This window comes from Perca fluviatilis, chromosome 12 (assembly GCF_010015445.1).
Source record: "Perca fluviatilis chromosome 12, GENO_Pfluv_1.0, whole genome shotgun sequence".
In the NCBI taxonomy this organism is placed as follows: domain Eukaryota; kingdom Metazoa; phylum Chordata; class Actinopteri; order Perciformes; family Percidae; genus Perca; species Perca fluviatilis.
The window spans coordinates 25,609,301-25,630,135 of NC_053123.1; the positions used below are offsets into that span (position 1 = coordinate 25,609,301).

General features: G+C 37.6%; 1 protein-coding gene across 1 annotated transcript; it reads left to right on the forward strand.

Moving 5' to 3' along the window:
- Nucleotides 1-461: 461 nt before the first annotated feature.
- Nucleotides 462-19,304, forward strand: stam2 (signal transducing adaptor molecule (SH3 domain and ITAM motif) 2). Its single transcript, XM_039817207.1, has 14 exons — nt 462-662; nt 2,011-2,095; nt 3,010-3,085; nt 3,728-3,823; nt 4,226-4,372; nt 9,353-9,419; nt 10,071-10,269; nt 12,213-12,307; nt 12,466-12,548; nt 12,635-12,722; nt 12,833-12,887; nt 13,131-13,278; nt 15,504-15,667; nt 16,787-19,304. Exons 1-14 carry the CDS (start codon nt 623-625, stop codon nt 16,959-16,961), a joined length of 1,518 nt encoding a protein of 505 aa, XP_039673141.1. The 5' UTR covers nt 462-622; the 3' UTR covers nt 16,962-19,304.
- Nucleotides 19,305-20,835: the final 1,531 nt, after the last annotated feature.

Consider the following 20,835-nt stretch of genomic DNA (forward strand, 5'->3'; position numbering starts at 1 on the left):
TTTGTATGTTGAGGAGCTGTCCTCCTGCTACATTGTCCTAAAATTGGGTCGTTGTGTAGGGCTACAATACCCACAATGTTGAGCCAATATGGATATAAACCCCCTCAATCTAAACCTGAAAGTCTGCACTTTACACGTATGATCAAATGTAATGTGCAAACCAATACTTTGTGACTGTCTGGATATAATGAAATAAGTCCTATGCGCTCACGTTCCTCTTTCCCCCACTAGCTGTCAGTGTTTCACTATCCTAAGTGTTACTAACGTGGATTTATTGAACGTGTAAACAGAGGTGTTAAATCAAGTGCCAAATTGTGTGGAACATTTTTAGGAATTCATGTCAACGTGCTGTGCTTTAAATAATTTAAATAAATACTATTTAAACGCACTAAACGTATTAAAAAACATACATTGCTCATGCTCACGTTGCTTCGACGTTTAAAAATACTGTTCAGGCATTATTCAAGGCAGCCAAGTTTCCGGAAGAGCAACTGGTGCGGGTTTAATATGTCAATGGTTTAATGCTAATGGACAAGGAAGAGATATTTGTTTAGGTTTAGTCTGAAGATCACCCATACTCTTTTTTTTCGTCAAATAGTCTGGCTCTTTTTATATCGTCAGCATGCCTTTGTTTGCCCAAAATCAATTTGACCAAGATGTCGGTAAGTGAAGCGCTGTTTCTTTGGTGTTTTCAGTGTCCGAGCTAGCTAGCTAGCTAGCTAACGATAGGGCCAACAACACTTGAAGCTAACGTTAGCTTAGCTTCTTTAATTCGCTGTAGCGTTCTAAGTTTATTTAGCATTGTCAGTTTTGGTAACAACAACAACAACCACACGTTTTATACACATTTTTAATGTGTAAGTTAGCTGACTGGTTGTCAACAACTTCCATTAAGGTTATCGATCAGTTAAATTGCTAGCATAACCGACTGCTTGGTCACTAACTTTGAGTCTGATTGATGACTGGCTGACGTTTAACGTCACCTCATCCAGAATCGGGTCATATTGGTTATATAGCTAGCTAGCTAGATCGATTATTTCTATATTTGCCATGCAACAGGATTAACCCTAACCCTAACACATAACGACCTTTTTAAATCTTCATTTATGTGTTGATTTCTTTCGATTAAGCGACTACTGAGCTCAAGTCACTTTATCTTAAAAACGTCACTTATCTTTAGTTAGGCTAACGTTACTTTGACCTAACCCGAAGATATTTAGCGCAAGTTTACAATTAAGTTATATAAAACCCTTATACAGTATAAGTTTTGATGATATATTTTTTTATATATATTTGCTTTTCAATTAAGCGATTCATCTAATAAGAAAAGGAAAGCTGAATTATTTGTCGATGCCAGTTGACGGAAAATTAATCGGCAGCTATTTTGATAATCAATTATTTTTCGTTTAAGTGATTTTTTTTTTCTGCAGATGAATATAATCATTAGTTTACTGCCCCAATGAAAATGTTTGACAATTCATTTTCTATATAGATTAGGCTAATCAACTAATTGTTTAAAAAAGTTAAGACTCTTCACTACTTTGAGTCAGTTTGATTATAATGTGTTGGTCATTTGTGTTGTAGATGTAGTCTTTTCTTATAGTCGTGTTATGTAAAATGTCATGCAAACTTCCACGGTCATCACCCTTATCGGCCTCTGCAACACCACAGTGCTTGTATGGCCAGACAATAATGCACTGTTACACTTAACTGGCTCTTGAGTGTTATATTGTCAGGATGACTGTGACAGAGGTTAATATGAGTTGGAAATGTGCATTTGAGTCATTTCCTGCTAACATATTACAGCAGTGGGTCACTCGCCACCTGACAAAAACACCACCCCCTCTACCATCATGAAAATGAATACACTTGTGTCCAGTCCCAAAATGTGGCAGTTCACCACTTGCTATTTGTAACACTTGCCCACTGCATGTGGCACAGCTTTGATGCCGGTGAAGATATATTCTCACTGGACTATATGCACTGTATCCCTGTTTGGCATATTTTCAGAGAAGTCAACCAATGAAAACAACACAACAGATGACTGGGGCCTCATTATGGACATCTGTGATAAGATTGGAACGACACCCAATGGGTAAGCTGGGAAAAAGCATTTTCCTTTTTGAATGATAGAAGCTCATTTAGCATTTCAGAATCACTGTGGTTCAAATAACTACTTATTACAGGACAGTATAGGTCATTTGTATTAGGGGTGCATGATATATCGACTCAATATCGTCATCGCAATATTACATCGAAAGGGGTTGCAATATTTTGTTTATATTGTGGAGCACTGCGTCCCGTCCGTTGGCTTAGTTTTCTTCGATTTAGGGCCCACTTGAAACACTATAATGATCATCATTTCATTGGCCAGTTACCGTGCCACTTGGACATGTTAATACACGTCAGTGCACGGGTCCACTATGTGACAAACCCTATGGAGCGTACCATGTGACGTGTGTGCATATTACGACAGAGTCACAGTGTAAGTGAAGAAATAGATAGAGGCAACAAAACGGAAGAATCAGAGAAGTGAAAGAAAAGTTGTCGTGTTCTCTTTATTTATATATTTTATACTGTACAACCAGTAAAACAAGTCCTGTTCTGTAGACATGGTCATTATTTATTTATTTATTTATTTATTTATTTATTTATTTATTTATTCATGTTGTACCAGTCCAATATGACTCAGTTGAAATAAACCTTGTGTTGTAAGAAAACTTGTTTTATTTGTTATGAATTGGTTTTGATGTGTTTTCTCATAACTTTTGTAATTTTACATATGTTTAAAGATATCAAAATTAATATCTATCGATATCGCAATATCACATTTTGTCAATATCGTGCGACCCTAATTTGTATGAGACTTTGAATTTAAAAACAGTCTGCACCAGATATCAGGACCTGCACAGGAGCATCTCTAGTGTAAGGACACTGGGATTGTTCTTTAGTAGCCTAATTATTGTACTAGCAAAAAATTATTTTCTGTTCTCTTGTCTTGTGTTTCAGACCAAAGGACAGCTTGAGATCCATTATGAAGCGAGTCAACCACAAAGTGCCTCATGTTGCCATGCAGGCCCTCAATGTGAGTTGGTCACATCTTTGGTAGACACTCCCAAGAAATTGACTGCACATGATATTAATTCTTCTCCAGCAAACAGTATAGCATTGTCATATCCAAGTTACAGCCATCATTAGTAAAAGCATCCCATTTTTTCTGCTCAAAATGTTCTGCCAATTTAACATTAAAAAGATCGTTTCAAATAACATGTATATATTTGATCTAAGATCAATAGATTTAGGTAGGGTCAAACTTCTCTGTTGCATTTTTAAAGTGTGAGAAATGAGTTTTCACCAATGCAATTTAGCTTCAGTTGAGCCGTAATTGATCTAATGTTCCATTGTTAAAGCCATACAGGAAAGTTGAAGATTTCCTACTGGGAGGATGAGAAATATGAGAGCTGTTTCCCTGTCTCTGCCTGAGTCATCATGAGCAAATGGCTTGCTCTATATTTAGATCTCTGTGTTTAGTCATTCAGATAATTAAAGCCCTATTGTCATTAAAACCACTTACAATTACAAAAGCCTCACCTGCTATCAATACATAATTTGACCAATTCAGTAATGTGAGTGGTAGAAAAAAAAATCCTGTTTTCCCCTATAATACAACACACTGTATACCAGCTGTTAAATCGTATTTTTACAATTTCAACTTCTTCTCTTGCAGTTGCTGGGTGCTTGTGTATCAAACTGCGGCAAAATATTCCACTTGGAAATCTGCTCAAGGGAGTTTGCCAGTGAAGTACGGAGTGTGCTGGGCAGGGTATTTGAACTTTTTTCCTCACTATTCCCATGTTATACCCATATTTGTCTGTCATGTTTTTGTACCCTCTTGACCAGTGTCATTCTCACACATGTACTCCCTCACCCTCTCAAGAAGGATAACTAAAATTTCACAGATGAGACTCATAACTATGTTCTTACAACTAGGGCTGCACGATATGACGCTAAATATGCGATATCTGTCAGATTGTTGATATATGACTTGCGATGAATAAAAAGATGTTAAAGTCCACTCAGTTCTGCCTTTCTGCTGTTTTCAGTATACAGTAAATGGCTTGTTGAATCATTTCCAACATTCTTTTATGGAACAAATTGAACATTGAATTGAATATGAAAGGCATGGCTAAAAAAAGACAGCTGTTTGTTTGCATTTCCTCTAAAGGCCCACCCTAAGGTGTGTGAAAAGCTAAAGGCTCTAATGGTGGAGTGGGCAGAAGACTTCCAGAAGGATCCACAACTCAGCCTGATCAGCGCCACCATCAAGACTCTGAAAGAGGAAGGCATCACCTTCCCCTCCACATCCTCACAGGTATGTTTACAGCATACAGTATGTGATGATTTTGTGAACGTACACAAAGCAAGGTGCAAATGAAATGCTATCTTGCCTTCATCAGGGTGATATCTTTTTTTCCTCCAGTTTCTCTGTATACAATCCATAATTTAGTTTTATATATATATATATATATATATATATATATATATATATATATACACACACACACACACACACACACACACACACACACACACACACACACACACACACACAGTGTTGGGAAGGATACTTTCAAAACGTATTTCGTTACAGAATACATGCCCACAAATGTAATTTGTAACGTATTCTGTTACAATACAGTATTCTGAATACTTGGATTACTTCAGGATTACTTCCACATTGAATTGCGTTTTATAAGTGTAGGAATGCAGCTATCACATCCAGCTTACTAAACAGGCCTATAATGGTGTGTTCTTTTTATTCCAACTAGCTGAATGTGTACCTGAACAAGCAGATAGATTATTGTATTGGTAGTCCCGAACTGCATACTACAAAAATCTAACCAGCAGTCTTGCTACCACGAGCTAATTTTAGCTAACGTTAGCTAGCATGTCAAACGGGGCTAGTCTTTAAACGGCTCTGGAGCTAGTAAATCAGCACGAGGGAGAATGAAATAGCAAGGTGACCAGTAAAACTACAGCAGACGCACTACCCTTGGCTAATTAAAAAGCTTACTTTAAGATGCTTCTTCAGGTTGGAGGTGGAGTAATTTGACGCTGAAAGGAGGTTGGTTGCTGGCAAGCAACCGGGTTGCACTGCACAGTTATATTTAATTCTCCCTGTTCGTTCTTTAATGTGAAATGCTGTTTGAATTTCCAAAATAGAAACTTATTCCTGCCCTGGCTCTGTCGTACCGGGGTCCGACTCCATTGTGACTGATCACGCAAATAGCTATTTTTTTCGATTTCATATCGGGGCTTCTGGAAAATGCATAGAGTTGCCTTAATTTAATCAGAGTGAATAAACTCGTGAAACAGAGGTATCGTCATGTAATCCATTGATTTCAACAATGTAACTGTATTCTAAATACAACCGAATTTTAAATTGTAACTGTAACTGTAATATCCTTAGTATCTGAATCAATCACATGTATCCTCACATCCCCAACCCGTGTGTGTGTGTGTATATGTTATATATATATATATAATGTATATGTATATGTATATGCATATAGACATGTGTATATATATATACATATACATACATACATACACACACATACATACATACATACATACATACATATGTATACATGTGTACGTGTATGTGAGTTATATATGATATATACGTGTATGTATGTACATATATATATATATACATACATACATACACATACACAGACACAGACACATACACAGAGACATATATATATACAGAGAGAGACAGAGAGAGAGAGAGAGAGAGAGAGAGAGTAGAGAGACGAGAGAGAGAGACAGAGAGATAGAGAGATAGACATGAGAGAGAGATAGGTATGGTATGCATGTAGGTAGTAAGGGTATATATACAGAATTTTTAAAAATTTTAATATAAATGTTTTAATTATTATATATGTGTTTTATATTATTATATATTTTTTTTTTTTAATAAAAAAATAAAAAAAAAAAAAAAAAAAAAAAAAAAAAAAAAAAATATATATATATATAAAAAAAACATGTAAATGTGTATATATTGAAATATAAAAAATACAGGAATGTAGATACGAGCATAACTATATATTTTTTTTTTAAAGAAAGGAATGTATAAATGTATATGGACAGAGGATGTTACATAAACATATATGTGTGTATATAATGGTTGGCAAAATATATGTGTGTGTGTATATGTGTGTATACCCTATGTGTGTATGTAAATGTGCATAATGTGAAAATAAGCAGGTGCATGACATATAGAAAAAAAATTTTAGAAAGCAGCAGGTGGAATAGCAGAAAGGTAAAAATGGTGCGAATTACTGGAGTCACAACCAGAAGCAGGTTTTTACCCTGTTGCAATGGGCCTTGGTGGACAGTGGAATGGACGTTTTTTTTAGTTTGTTTTTGAGGAAATATTTATTTTTTTTTTTCTCAAACCAAGAGTTTTTGTGAAGTTTTTTTTTTTTTGTATAAAATTGTATTAAATATATTTTTGTAGATATTTATCACATTTTTAAGAAAATGTATTGTATAATTAAGGATTTTTGTTGTTTACCCCCCCAATAATCACAAAAATTTTCATGGAAGGGATGGATAGCGGAAGGAAGTAAAACACTGTTGACACAACATCAACACTGAAATCATCATATTATTTTCAAAAACATCCACTGAAGTTTAAAAAACTGTCCTTAATCTGGTCCCTCATTAACTTGTGTTGACTTCGGGTCACATTGACCCGTTTTCAATTTTTGTTTTATATCATAAAATATGGGACGTACAAATAAGCGCTGAAAATGTCTAGAAGAAAAAAAAATGTCAAGGTTGACGGGAAGACAACACAAGGGTTAAATGTTCACATATATTTAAAGTGCCCAGTTTAGAAATCCAACATGCCTCCCTTGTACACAAAAATTGGGATATAATATATTAAAATAGTTTTCACAGTAAGCCTTCATTATTTAGTCGACCCTCTCTTAGTAGGAAAAAAAGTTTCAACATGATACGACCAGCTTTTATTTTTTACAAAAAAGAAACTAAGCTACAGTTTTGTTACCAAAGTGGCTGTTGGCAAGGAATTTATTTTAATCCACAGCCAGATTTAGTAGCATTTTGTTATATTCAGTTGCATCCTAACACTTAGTTTCATATGTTGGAAACATGAGTATCATTCAACAAATGTAATGTAGCAGTGGCTTTTACAGGCTGATTTTCTTTTCCTAATTACAGTTTCAGTCTGTAAACCACAATAACAAAATAAGTGTGTGGATGCTTCTTGTCTAACCTGAGGCAGTCATTATGGCTGTGGATTCACTGCAGACCAGCGTGTTGCAAATGTGAAGGTCCGGGTTGGGTGGAGCTTGTCTGTCTGTGTTTACAGTGGAATTTCCTTTTCACATATTTCCCATATTTCTTTGGATATGTGTGTGTATGTTCCAGGATCAGGACTGTCCTCATCATCACTGTGGACCGAGCGGCCTTCTGGTTTCGGCTCTATCCTTTTACATGACGTCTGTGTGATTTGTTGTGTCGCAACCTTATATATGTGTTAGGGGTTGAAGTGGACTTTGCTCTCAGGTTGTCGTAAAGCAACTGAGCTACAAATGTATCATCTGTGGTCATAATCTCTCTGTGGCTTATGGTTTCTGTTGGGTGTTGTTAATTGAGGACTTTGCTTCTTTAGATGTTGAAGGTCTATTCTAGTATGGTATATAATGGTATATTTCTTCCCTCCTTACGTTTTGTAAATGTAGTAGAAAAAAGTGCAGTCTAGTTCAACAGCACTGCAAACTACAACCTCAATAATAGGCATATAGTTTTTCTTAGACAGTGTTGTTCAAAACTGATTATTTGTAAAGGTAGAATTCATGGCTGCGCTGTACAAGTGACTCATTTGATCCATTCCCACACTGAACATGGATTAACGAAAACCTTGAAACGACTTGGCTTTAATTTGCATCTCATCACTGTGTCGCCAGTGGCTGTGCTCCATTTTGTTGTGGTTCTGTGCTGCTTATAATGTTGTAAGGGCTGTGAAACCTGCTTTGAGAGCAGGTGGCACATGAGGCAGCAGGTATGATATTTAATCTCTATCAGCTGATGAGCAAACGGCAGCAGGTAGTGGACAGGCAGCCAGAAATCTGGTAAAAGGCAAAACAAACTTGAAATTTTTTTTAAAATAGCCCTTCTCCTGCAGCTCTCTCCTCTTGGTCCTAAGCCCCTCCCACCAGGCTCACAGGAATATACATGTGCTTAATATACAGTAAAATAGTGAGATTATTCTCAGTAATTGACAGCTTGCATATGCTCCTATACTGTATTTGGAAAAGGGACACTGTCCCAGACTGACATTGAATCTTAATACTACATCCTATCTTCTGCACATCCTGTATATATTGAACTTTTGCACATCCCTCAAAATGTTTGCACATCCTACACTAATCCATACAGACTCTTTTTCTTTTTCTTTTTTTTCTTTCTTAATTTATTTGTTTCTGTATTTGTTGTTTGTTTATTTCATATCAATGTTTAAATATGTTTTGATGTGTGCACCATCAACCAAAGCAAATTCCTAGAAGTGCTACTTACCTGGCGATAAATCTTTGTGAGTGTGAAGAGTTGTTATTGATGGCAACAATGTCCAGTTGACCTGTTTGGTCCTCTTTGACCCCATTGCCATGTCAGCGCTGCCTCAGGTCACCTTAGACAAAAGATAACAAACGCCAAGTATCGATCTTTTATTATATATTAGGGGCGGGACTCACCAGAGGCCTCACGATACAATATCGCCACGATGCAGACAAACCCAACAACACATATGTAATAAATGATTGATACTTGGTGTTTGTGTGATGATACAGTATTGCCACAGAAACTATCACGATACTATGCTGTAACAATTTCCCCCCCACCCCTAGTATATATGTGTTGGTCAGTTTGTCTGCTTGACAATCCCATTTTGCAGCAATAAAAGTGAAGTGAGAAGAACAGAGAAATTTCTTTTTAGATAAAAACAGATGTTGACACACCTGACAATTGGGTCATAATATGAAATTGGGGAAATATTTGAAGTTGGGGAAAAAAGGTAATAAATTTCAATATATCGTATCGTGACATCATATCATCACAAGTATTGTGATGATATGATGCTAAAGCCGCGGCTCTGACCAACATGTAGTACCCAACATGAACTGCAGGGGGCATTAGTCACTTGAAATCCGTTTTTGCCTCTTCTGGTCTTGTGGTACTACTAGTTCCAGTGCTACACTAACAGTCTGTATGTATAGGCACACACAGACTTGACCTTATCTTTATGTATTGTCCACAGGGGTCCACCACTAAGGTCAGCACACCTGCTGTCAGCAAAGTATCAGATGATGACAACCTGGCCAAAGGTAAAGTGAGCTCCTTCATTTAGCTCTACACACACCTTTCATCTATTCTAAGCATCATTTTCTGCAACAGATGCATATCTTCTGCTGTACTGTACGTTTAAGGCTTATTATTAGTTTGTACCAATATTCTCAGAAATATACTCTTATACTTTTTTTATCATGATTATCGCCTGGATTTTATGCTCCCATGCATCAAAAGGATGTTTTGTTGCCTCTGTTTAGGGCTACAACTAATGACTATTTTCATTGTCGATTAATCTGTTGATTATTTTCTCCATTAATTGATTAGTTGTTTGGTCTTTAAAATGTCAAAGTTTGTGATTAATTTAATTGTTGACAACTATCCAATAATCTATTAATCTTTGTAGCTCTACCTGCGGTATTGATTACATTTGAGGAGTCTTCTGAGAGCTGTTTGTACGGTGGCTGACAGGAGGCAACTTAATGAGACACACGCAAATAGACAAAACGCAAGCTAATTCAGAAAACATCTTCATTCATTTGACAACAGGTGCAGCATTTAGCAAACGTTTGCCCCTGTCAGCCACCGTAGTTTGTATTCTAAAAAATCTAATTCCTGTGTCTGCTCAAAGCGCATTTGTTGGACATTTGACAAACTTCTTCTTCTCATCCAAACTCCACCTCTCCCAGCCATCGAGCTGTCCTTGCAGGAGCAGAAGCAGCAGGTGGAGACACGGCCCCTGGCCATGACTTCTGATCCCCCAAACTACACCAACGGTAGTGGGGGCGAGGAGGCCCGGAAGGTGCGTGCGCTGTACGACTTTGAAGCGGCTGAAGATAATGAGCTGACTTTCAAAGCTGGAGAACTTATTCTGGTTTTGGATGACAGGTAATGTTTCATAACGCGTCCAATCATGAATCAGCTCTGCTTTTTCCTTAAAATACCAATTTCAGTGTTTGGTGTTGCACACTTCCTAATCCAATCAAACTTTATTCATACAGTACAAGTCATACATTAAATGCAACTCCAAGAGCATTATCAGTGATATTGTCAGATTTTGAAATCTAGACAAGCATCCTAGCAAATTTAAAGCTCCTATGACATGCTGCTTTTTGGATGCTTTTATATAGGCCTCACTGGTCCCGTAATACTTACTGTATCTGTATCTTGGTGCAGAATTACAGCCACTACGAGACAGTCCCACAATGAGCTTTCCTTAAGACATGCCATCTCTGTGTCTGTAGCTTTAAATGCTATTGAAGAGGAGAGAGGGGGGGGCAAGGTGGAGAATGGGGGTATGTGGAGGGCTGGGGGAGCTCATATTAATGTTAAAAAACCTCATAAAGTGAAATTTTCATGCCATGGGACCTTTTAATATATTTACAACTACATGCAGTATAATAAAACACCTTTGCAAAAAATCCTATCTGTGAAATGTCCTAGGGTTTGTTGACAGTGTTGTTGACAAAGAGGCACACAGAAGTATGCCTCCAAATCCAAATTATGTCACAGAATATTTATATTTATTTACATATACTGTATGTGTGCTTGGTTTAACTTTGTCCATTATTTGAAAATTGTTAGTAAATGTAAATATAGTGACCATAATGTGTGTGTGTGTATGTATGTGTGTGTGTATATAAAAATAAATATAAATAAAAAAAATATATATATATATATATATATATATATATACATACAGATAGACAGACAGAGTACAGGCAGACAGAGTACAGGCAGAGAGAGAGAGTACAGGCCAAAAGTTTGGACACACCTTCTCATTCAATGTTTTTACTTTATTTTCATGACTATTTACATTGTAGATTCTCACTGAAGGCATCAAAACTATGAATGAACACATATGGAATTATGTACTTAACAAAAAAGTGTGAAATAACTGAAAACATGTCTTATATTTTAGATTCCTCAAAGTAGCCACCCTTTGCCTTTTTTGATAACTCTGTAAACCTTTGCCGTTCTCTCAATGAGCTTCATGAGGTAGTCACCTGAAATGGTTTTCACTTCACAGGTGTGCTTTGTCAGGGTTAATTAGTGGAATTGTTTCCCTTATTAATAAAAAAGCAAAGGGTGGCTAATTTGAAGAATCTAAAATATAAGACATGTTTTCAGTTATTTCACACTTTTTTTAAGTACATAATTCCATATGTGTTCATTCATGGCACAGTATCTAAAATGAGAATCTACAATGTAAATAGTCATAAAAAAAAAAAAAAAGGAAATGCATTGAATGAGATTGTGTGTGTGTTTGTGTGTGTGTGTGTGTGTGTGTGTGTGTGTGTGTGTGTGTGTGTGTGTGTGTGTGTGTGTGTGTGTGTGTGTGTGTGTGTGTGTGTGTGTGTGTGTGTGTGTGTGTGTGTGTGTGTGTGTGTGTGTGTGTGTGTGTGTGTGTGTGTGTGTGTGTGTGTGTATTTATGTTTTTGGAGTGAAATATCCTGTTGAAAAAGTTTCATAAATTCAGATTTCCACTCACAGATCATCATAAGGCAAACAGGCATTCAGCTGTGAAATGTATTAATTGATGTTATTGTTTGCTTAAAAGAGCCTCATCCTTTTATACAGCCTTCCTGATTTAGATTTTAAATTTGCTCCAAATAATTAATAGCGGGGCAAAGTCTGTTCCACAAATAAAGTAAGGAACACACCTGAAGACTCGGTAGGACACCATAAGCTGAGAATTCATTTTTATTTAAGCCAACATTTTTACATTGAGATGGCTCTTACCGGTCTGAAACTCAGTCGGACACTCAGTATGGCTCACTCTTGAAAGCTCATGCATTGATGTTTTTCCTATTTCATGATTTTGTTTATAGCGATCCAAACTGGTGGAAAGGAGAGAACCACAGAGGAGTGGGGCTTTTCCCTTCCAACTTTGTCACAACTAATTTGAATGCAGAGCCAGAGACAGGTTAGTCTTTCTATTCAGCACACTGGCCTTTTTTTTTTTTTTTTTTTTTTTTACCTTTTTTAGAAAGCATACCAGCCTCTATGCTCTTCAGCAGTTTGATTTAAACTGGAGCAAATTAGTCTCAGAACTGCTAATTGAACTCCCCTTTTCCTCCACAGTGGCTTTTGTTGAAAGGCCAACCAGTCCTGAAGAGACGAGCCTGGAAACCAAAGTTGAGCCTGAGCCCGTCTTCATTGACGAGGTACTACCATTTAATCTGTGCACAAACTATCCCAAACCACCTCTCAATTAAACTGCCAACCCAACCCTACTTTCTTCTTTCTGCAGGGGAAGATGGACAGAACACAGGCGCTGCTGCAGAATGCAGATCCTGCAGATCCGGCTCCTGACTCTCCAGAGCTGATCCAGCTGGAGGGTATAAACCTTAATGCTGGTGTAAATCTACTGCAGACGGTCTGAGCAACAGTGTTGTTTTTTAACTCTTTCGTTTCTGTTCCACTCCCTAACTGTAAATATCTTTAACAGGCGCATGTGAACAGATGAACCCGATGATTGATGAGAAGCTACAGGAGATTGACAGGTGGAGTGTTATCGGACGTCTTATATTTATCAGAATTATTATTACTGATTCGTTAAAGGTCAAGCTCGGTGTCTGAGGTGATCTGAGATCCATTTCAGCTACTACAAAGTTTAGGATAAAGATGGCAATGATTGTGCCTTAGCTGTGGAGACTTTTAAAGACAATCTTTATGGTGTACTTGGACTGTTCTACAAATTAAAAAAAAAAATTCTTATTCAACAAATGTCTCTTTCTATGTTGCAGGAAACACTCAGAGTTGTCGGAGCTAAATTTGAAAGTTATGGAGGCCCTGGAGCTTTACAACAAGCTCATGAACGAGGCTCCATTCTACTCGGCCTACTCCAAGATGCAGGCGCAGTATGCTCCAGCCGGCTCAGCTGTAGCCATGCAGGTCAGAAAAATGCACTCAAGTTGTCCTCTGTGCTGCCCAAAATCTCCCTTTAACAGTGGTTTAATCTTGTATTTACCATTGAAACTTAAACATTTTATTTATGTAGCGCTGCATCATAGAACATTAATACTACAAGCCTGTCTAAATCAATTGGTCGATCAATTAATCAATATCAAAACAGTAACACACAACCAAATGAAAAGGGACACAAGACAAAGAACAAAATAACAGGAGTACCTAGCTCATCCCGCTTCATAATTATACATTTTTAGACTGGATTCCTAGGCTGGCTCATGTATTACTGTCTACACATGACAGGGGGTTTATGTCATATGGAAAGTATTTGAGTTTGGATTTAAAGATCTGCGAAGAGTTTCTTCTTCATTAGCAAGAGGAAATATGGTTCAAAGTGTATTTGTAATTATACAGCATGTCTCCACTTTAAATGACAAGCCATGTACGTACGTATGATGGTGAATTGCGGTGGACAAATGAATGAGCTTAATTTCTTATTAATTTCTCTAAAATTAATGCAGTGAAATCTTGCATGCTTGGACAACTCAAATCATTTAAGTTTGTCGGTGTACTTTAGTCATCTTTTCTCCGTCTTGTGGTGTGTGCCGACTATGGCTGAACGATTTGTAAAAATATATATAATTGCAATTTTTCTGCTAGATACTGCGATTACAATTCAATTTTTCTTTTTTTTTTTTGATTTAGCTTAAGTTCAATATTGTGTAACAGATAAAACATGTCACATAGCATTATAACATGAGACACCATCAAAATGGCTCTGTATTCTTATACAAGAATGAGAACCTAGATATGAGTGTTTTTCTTTTAATAAGCATGGAACATTGAACAGTCAAACACAGAACATTTATCACAAAAGCTAAAGTTATAATAATAAAAAACATTACACAATAACAAAATATAATAATAATATTAATAATAATAATAGAGGAATAAAAAATGTTAAACCAAATGTTACACCAAACCTTCAACTAAATATTGCACATTCGATCAATCGCGGTCTTCACGATTAGCTAATCGCATTCTTTGATTTGAAAATGTTTAAACGTTGAGCCGTAGTGCCGACTCGAGTCAAATAAAACGTAAGCCATAAATAATTTAAGGATGGGTTCAGTCAGAGGCTGGTTCACAGTTCAGAACACTAAAGGCTGGAGAGGTTAACTGCTAGTGTGCCCACCCACGAGTAACCTGAATAATTGAACATCGGCACTTAACCTCTCATTCTATTGATCTCTAGATGTGATGTGTTTTTATTTTTTTATTTCATAGAGACAACAGAGGATTAATGTATGAGGAAAATCATTCAGAGCAGGCACGTGATTATATTTTAGTCTCCATATTTTCTTTCTCACATCCTACACTCATGTTTTATATTTGGCCGGCAGAGCAGTTTGATTTCTTGCTTCTTATACTCGTCCTGATAGCTTGACATTCAGTCAGCTTTTCTTTTTTTTTTCCTCCCTAGAGAGTTGGAGGCTGTCTGGGTTTTCTTAGCAGTGGCAGTTTTCTCTGTAATGATTGATGTCACTGTCTCTCCCCCACGATTTAGAAGAATGTCCACTGCACTGGGCAGGCCCACACCGGAGTGTTGCCCTATTTATTTTTCTTCAGCTGTTATTCTTTTCCCCTTTATTTGCATTGTACTGTAAAGTTCTTTACGAGGTTGTTGTTGCATCTGCAGGGATGCAAGATTTTGTTTTACACTTAAAGTTGGAGACGTAAAATCCTGATACTTTTCATAGCAACACGACCTGACTTACCGTAATAGTCTGCATACAACCAACGACGACTTGTGTTTTTATATCTCTTATTCTGTATCTAACTCCCAGTAGCCAGACGTGTTCTGGAGGCCAAACATTCAGTGATGGACTTCTCTTTCATTAGTGTTGGTAGGGTCAACGACAACATACACCCACCAGCACCTCTGCAATGTTGCCAGATCTGACTGACTACTTAGAGTTAAGTTTTTAAATGTTCCTTAAAAAACGTATAAAGTAGTACAGACTTTTTTCAGCAAGTCAGTTAGTGTCCGAGTCAGTCAAAGTTATTTAGTACTCAGTGGACTGGTGAAACACTCTTCATATCCCTCTTCACTTCACTCTACATATTTTTATTGAAGAAGAATTGTTATATTAATCATGCTCATAGCATTTATTAAAGCCGACCTGCTCCTCTCCCTCTGGTCTGCTCAGGGCTACCTTGGCCCGGCCGGCGGTCCCTACCTTCCTCCAGTGATGCCCCAGGTTCCACCTGCGCAGCCCTACACTCTGCCCAGCGACCAGCCCGGACAGCTCCACTCACTGCCCCCCAACGTCTCAGCCCCACCCAACAGCCAAGCTCAGCCTCCCTACATGAGGTAAGGAAACAGCCCCACCACTGTGAACAGGATCTGTTAGGCTGTCAGAGTAAAAGCTCTGCAAAGATATTCCAAATACAAATAATGACAAGGCTCATGTCATGATGGGATTTACTAAAGATGGATTTATGCCTCAGATCCTTGGCATAAACAAGCTACTTGTTTTGAATATTGGGTTTTATGAACTTGTGTTTTTACTGCTTTTTGATTGGCATGGTTTTATTTCAGTTAGCCTAATAGCTGGTTTGATTTACATTGAGAGATGATCTTATGTAAAGTACCCCATGCCAATATCTAGGTATAGTGAAGGGTATGTGATGATGTGGGGCTATTTTAATTCCAAAGGCCAAGGGAACTTTATCAGGATCCATGTAACTGGCCTTTAAAAATAAAAATCTGCCTGCCTCTATGGGAATTTAACATAGGGGTGTGTATACTTATGCCCCCTGTATTTTAAGGAAGAAAATTAATTTATTTATAATACATTATTCATTCACAAAGAAAATTGGTGTCCTTAAACGTTGGATTTTTCCTAATTTTTTTAATTAAAGCATTAAGCTTTTTTTTTTAAGTCAACTTTAGCATAGGTGTATTCGCTTACGCTGAGCACTCTATATCCTTGACGTTCCACTTCAGGGATTGCTCCGTTGCTGCCGGTAAAATCTGCCGGATTTCGCTCATTTAGGCCGGATATCTGTTGCCTTGGGCTTCCTTTGTGTTGGCATTTTAAACTCTGGTCGATATATGAGGACTATGGTTAACTGCTCCTCAGATCTCTGCAGGGTAAATCCAGACAGCAAGCTAGACTATCTGTCCAATCTGAGTTTTCTGTTGCACCACTAAAACAACTTTTGAACGTACACGTTCCACCAAAACAAGTTCCTTTCGAGCCTATTTTGCAGCGGCGATGATTCTGATTGGTTTAAAGAAATGCTAATAAACCAGAGCATGGTTTTCTCCCATCCCCGAATGCTATGTGGAGTAGCTAGGCTCTCCTCCAGCGCGTTTTGGAGGATGGTCTGGCAAAGCGAGACTACACGCAAACAAACTATACTTTTTACATGTTGAGACTCCGTTTCTTTGTTGGTATTAATTGTCACATCTGTATTCTTTTCACAGCAGTGGCATGAACGCTCAGTACATGAACCAAGCTCCTGGAGCTCCTTACCCACACATGGACATGTCGACCTATCACAACTCCAACATGCCTCCTGTGTCCTATCCTGTGGCTGCTCCTCCTCACCAGGCTCCTCAGCAGCAGCAGGCGGCATATTATCAGCAGCCTTTGCTGTAAAACTCATACTGACCGCAGACCTAAGATTAATACACACATCAGATATTTCTTGTGTGTGTGTGTGTGTGTGTGTGTGTGTGTGTGTGTGTGTGTGTGTGTGTGTGTGTGTGTGTGTGTGTGTGTGTGTGTGTGTGTGTGTGTGTGTGTGTGTGTGTGTGTGTGTGTGTTGAGCTGAATGGAACACACCCTGCGAAAGTTGAATTAACTGCGGTGTGTATGTAACGCAGGTCTGTTGTTCATCTGAGTCAGGACACTCTGTGCGTATGTCCTCAGCTACTGTATGTGAGGCTAAACATGGCGCCAGGAGTTTTCTCCTGTTCTTCACTGCTTTTTCCTGGCTGACCGTGAACACGGCGCTGGTCTTCACCCATGTCACAGGTCAACACAGAAGAAGAGTTGGGTTTGCCCACCAATACAGGACCATGTAATAATGAGCAGCCTATTTTTACAATTCATAGTTCATCACAATGCTACTCCCAAACATTGCTTTTTCTGAATTGACCCCCTTCAAAGAATTCCTGCAACATGTGCTCTTCTGAGGTGGTAAGAGAGGGTCAGCCATGTCCACACTAATGTAGATAAATGAGAAATTGTTTCTACCTTGTTTATATGGGCAATGTTGGAAAAGCAATCCCTCTGTCAATGTCTACACTGGATATGTTTAGCCACAGTACCTCCCATATAGCATAATAGAAGATCAATGTAATTACATGCGCACGTCGGAATTGAATAGACTAAAATAGCAGCTCTGCGTGTAAAATGTGAGCCTTTACGCAAGCCTTTGCACGGCTGGTTTAGACGGCTGTATTGATCAAAACTTCAAAAGTATATCTGTTCTGGCAGATGCTTGTGAGACAGATCACTGAAAAACGCGGCCGAAACGTGTCCGGTATAGCCAGCTTGCAGCTGCTTGCTAGCGTGGATTGAACACCATTTGACACCGAAATGGCATTTTCAAAAGTATCTATGCATTAATGTGAACATGGCCTAAATGTTTTGTTTTTCTTATAGTTTTTAATGACCATCTTGTTTTTAAGTCTGTAGGTGAATTCATCTGAAGGCAGGTACAGTTTATTCTGACCATCTCTTTGTCCTTTACTGCAGTTTGCACTGAATGATCGAAACACTCTGAATTGGTGTGAGAGTCTGTTTCTGCAAAGTCAGCTCTTATTAAAAGGCAGGAGCGCCGTTTTTTTTTTTTTTTTTCCTTCTCACCAGCATTCATCACTTTAGCTCATCTGTTTTCTGAAGAGAAGTCCACACTATATTTTCAACTATCAAACATGTATGTTAACAGTGATATTTGGGTAAATGGTTAAAAAGAATACTTTTCCTTAAACTCACTGCCTTGTAATGCATTCTGTGGTTGCATTTGCGATATTTAAGATGACATTTTCTGTGTGTGTGTGTGTGTGCACATATTTGTTTTGTTTTTTACATGTTTGTATGTGTTTGAGGGCTTACCCATAATTCATCTTTGTTAAATTAGACTGATTTTCACAAGGATCAGATTTTAGGGTGAACTGAGAAATAGTTTGATCTTTGTGTGTTTTTTTTAAATCTGGTGTAATGCTGCATCTGTTGATGATTATAACATCTGTACCCTGCTGCCTCTCATCTTCATCTGTGGGGTCTCTTCCATTTAACGGAAACCTGTTAGAAGTCCATGTTTTATGCAAATGCACGATACTGAGATTTATCATGTCTATATACTTAAATTTCAAAATTGTCAATGGCCTCGCCTGTACTTTGAGATATATATATATAATGAGACATTATACATGTATAATTTACGTGGCTGGAGAATGTGTAATTATTAGTCTTAGTTTTGCTTCTACTTTTACCTTTTTATTTTCCAGGCTGATGAAACAATTAGTTACTGTTAATAAGAAGAAAGGAAAGTAAGAGATCAGGTTTCAAATTACTCGTTTTTTTTCAGTTTGGGGGTGAAAATCAAGGAGCTGCTTTCATAGAATCTACAGTCATGTTGCAGTAGCTCCGTAGTTATAATTCTAGCCAGAACTGTCAAAATCTTCTTTATGGCCTCATATTAAAGGCATTGTATATTAGATGTAAAATACCTGGTTTTGTTGGTTGCATTGCCATTGCACCTTAGCTTTGTAAACGTTCATTTACCACTGGATGCCTTGTTTTTCTGTAGAAATCAAAGAATGACACAGACACAACTTTGGCGACTAACTTCAGTCTCAGAATCCGCTGGATATGTATAATTCTGTATATTTAAAATATTCCAGGAAAAGTTCCTTTATCCAGGATTTTAAGACTGCTTTTTTTAACAGAGCAAACATAGTATTCTTTGAAATAAAAAGAAATGTACCTGTGTTGAGGGTGTTCTTTTTTTTTTTTACTTACTTTTCTCTATGGATGCTTTTAAGTAATTACATTTAATAAATTAAGAGGAAGATGATTAGCCTTGCAACTAATTAGTCTGTCCGATTCCCTGCACACTTCACCAGCTGCACATCATGAACAAGCTTATAATATGGTCATTATTCAGAAGGTATAATTTATTCATTGAACTTAGCCTTTTTATAGTTTCTCCTCTTTACTTTTCAAAAAGCTGCACTGGGGCTCCTTTGGAATGCCAGGGTCATTCTCGTGGCAACGTGCATGTAAAACTGTTCTCTTTAATTCAATGTTCCAAGGCCAGACGCCAGGCTGTTCTCCAGGATGCCACCGAGATAGTACACAGTGTTAAGGCTTTCCACGGACCTGCAGTGAGATTGTCTGAAAACAGCACAGCTGGTGAGGATAACTGAGGAGGTTTTATCATCTGTTGTTTGTCCTAGTTTATTTGCTGAGATAAAACTGGCCTTTTTTAGGTTTTATTTTTATGTGAGGAACACAGCACTGCACTATATCAGTAAGTGATTGTGTTGGGTTACAATTGTACATGCAATACTTTAAATATATTGTATCTAGCATATATTCAAATATGTTATATTTATCATAAAAGAAACTTAAAGTTACCAGTCATCATTATGAAAATTGTTTTGAAAAAAGCACTTTTAATCATTTTAATATTCATGCCATTCATCTTGTGTTTTTTTAAAGGTGAAGTTTGGTTTATCTTTATAACCTAGCCTACAGTAGGCTATTTGTAGTGGGCCATTATTCAGTTGTTTATGAGGGTTGTTTTTATTGCAATGAAGAGAATGAATTTGCCTGAACTCTCAAACCAAATGCCAGGTCATGCTGGTTAAGTGTTATACGCTGCGTTCAGATGCACCTCGTAAAGTCCAATATCAGAATCGGCATCATTGGGCAAGCACGTGCGCAAGGAATTAGTTTTTTCCAAGCTCTCCTACTCACAAAAATAGACATACAGCTAAAATCCACAATAATGAATAAAAGACAATAGTGCAAAGGGTGCTGGAATAATTATGGAATGGTTAATGTAACAGGTTGCTTTAGGGGCTACATGAGGTAGCCTACGTGGATATAACATTTGGCTATAAATTGTTTATAGGGCATACAGTGAGCTTAGATTGTTATTGACAGTGGTTATATTAAGATGTTAAAATAATACGAATGCAAACTATAAAACATAATTTACAGTTACAGCGGATGCTTATTAGTACAGGGTGCACATGGATTGTTCCTGCCACTAGTTGACTGGTGTCAACATAACAATGTTTAAACATAGGCCTTCTCTCACGTGTGCAACTCGTTTAGATTAGTTGGACATTTCACTCAAACGAGGTGATGGATTGATGGCTCCTAGACTAGGGCCTATATGTAGGTCTTTCATGCGTATCTCAAGCTGCATTGCTGAAATTCAGAATATCTGCCTCGTCACTGAACGCAGCACCACTGAAGCCCAGTGTGATAGGAGTGGAGGGGGAGGGTTAGT

Coding starts and splice junctions, on each gene's coding strand:
- stam2 (XM_039817207.1), top strand. CDS start 623: ATGCCTTTGTTTGCCCAAAATCAATTTGACCAAGATGTCG. Junction 10,270..12,212: donor ATTCTGGTTTTGGATGACAG/GTAATGTTTCAT, acceptor TTTTGTTTATAG/CGATCCAAACTGGTGGAAAG. Junction 12,549..12,634: donor AGCCCGTCTTCATTGACGAG/GTACTACCATTT, acceptor TTCTTTCTGCAG/GGGAAGATGGACAGAACACA.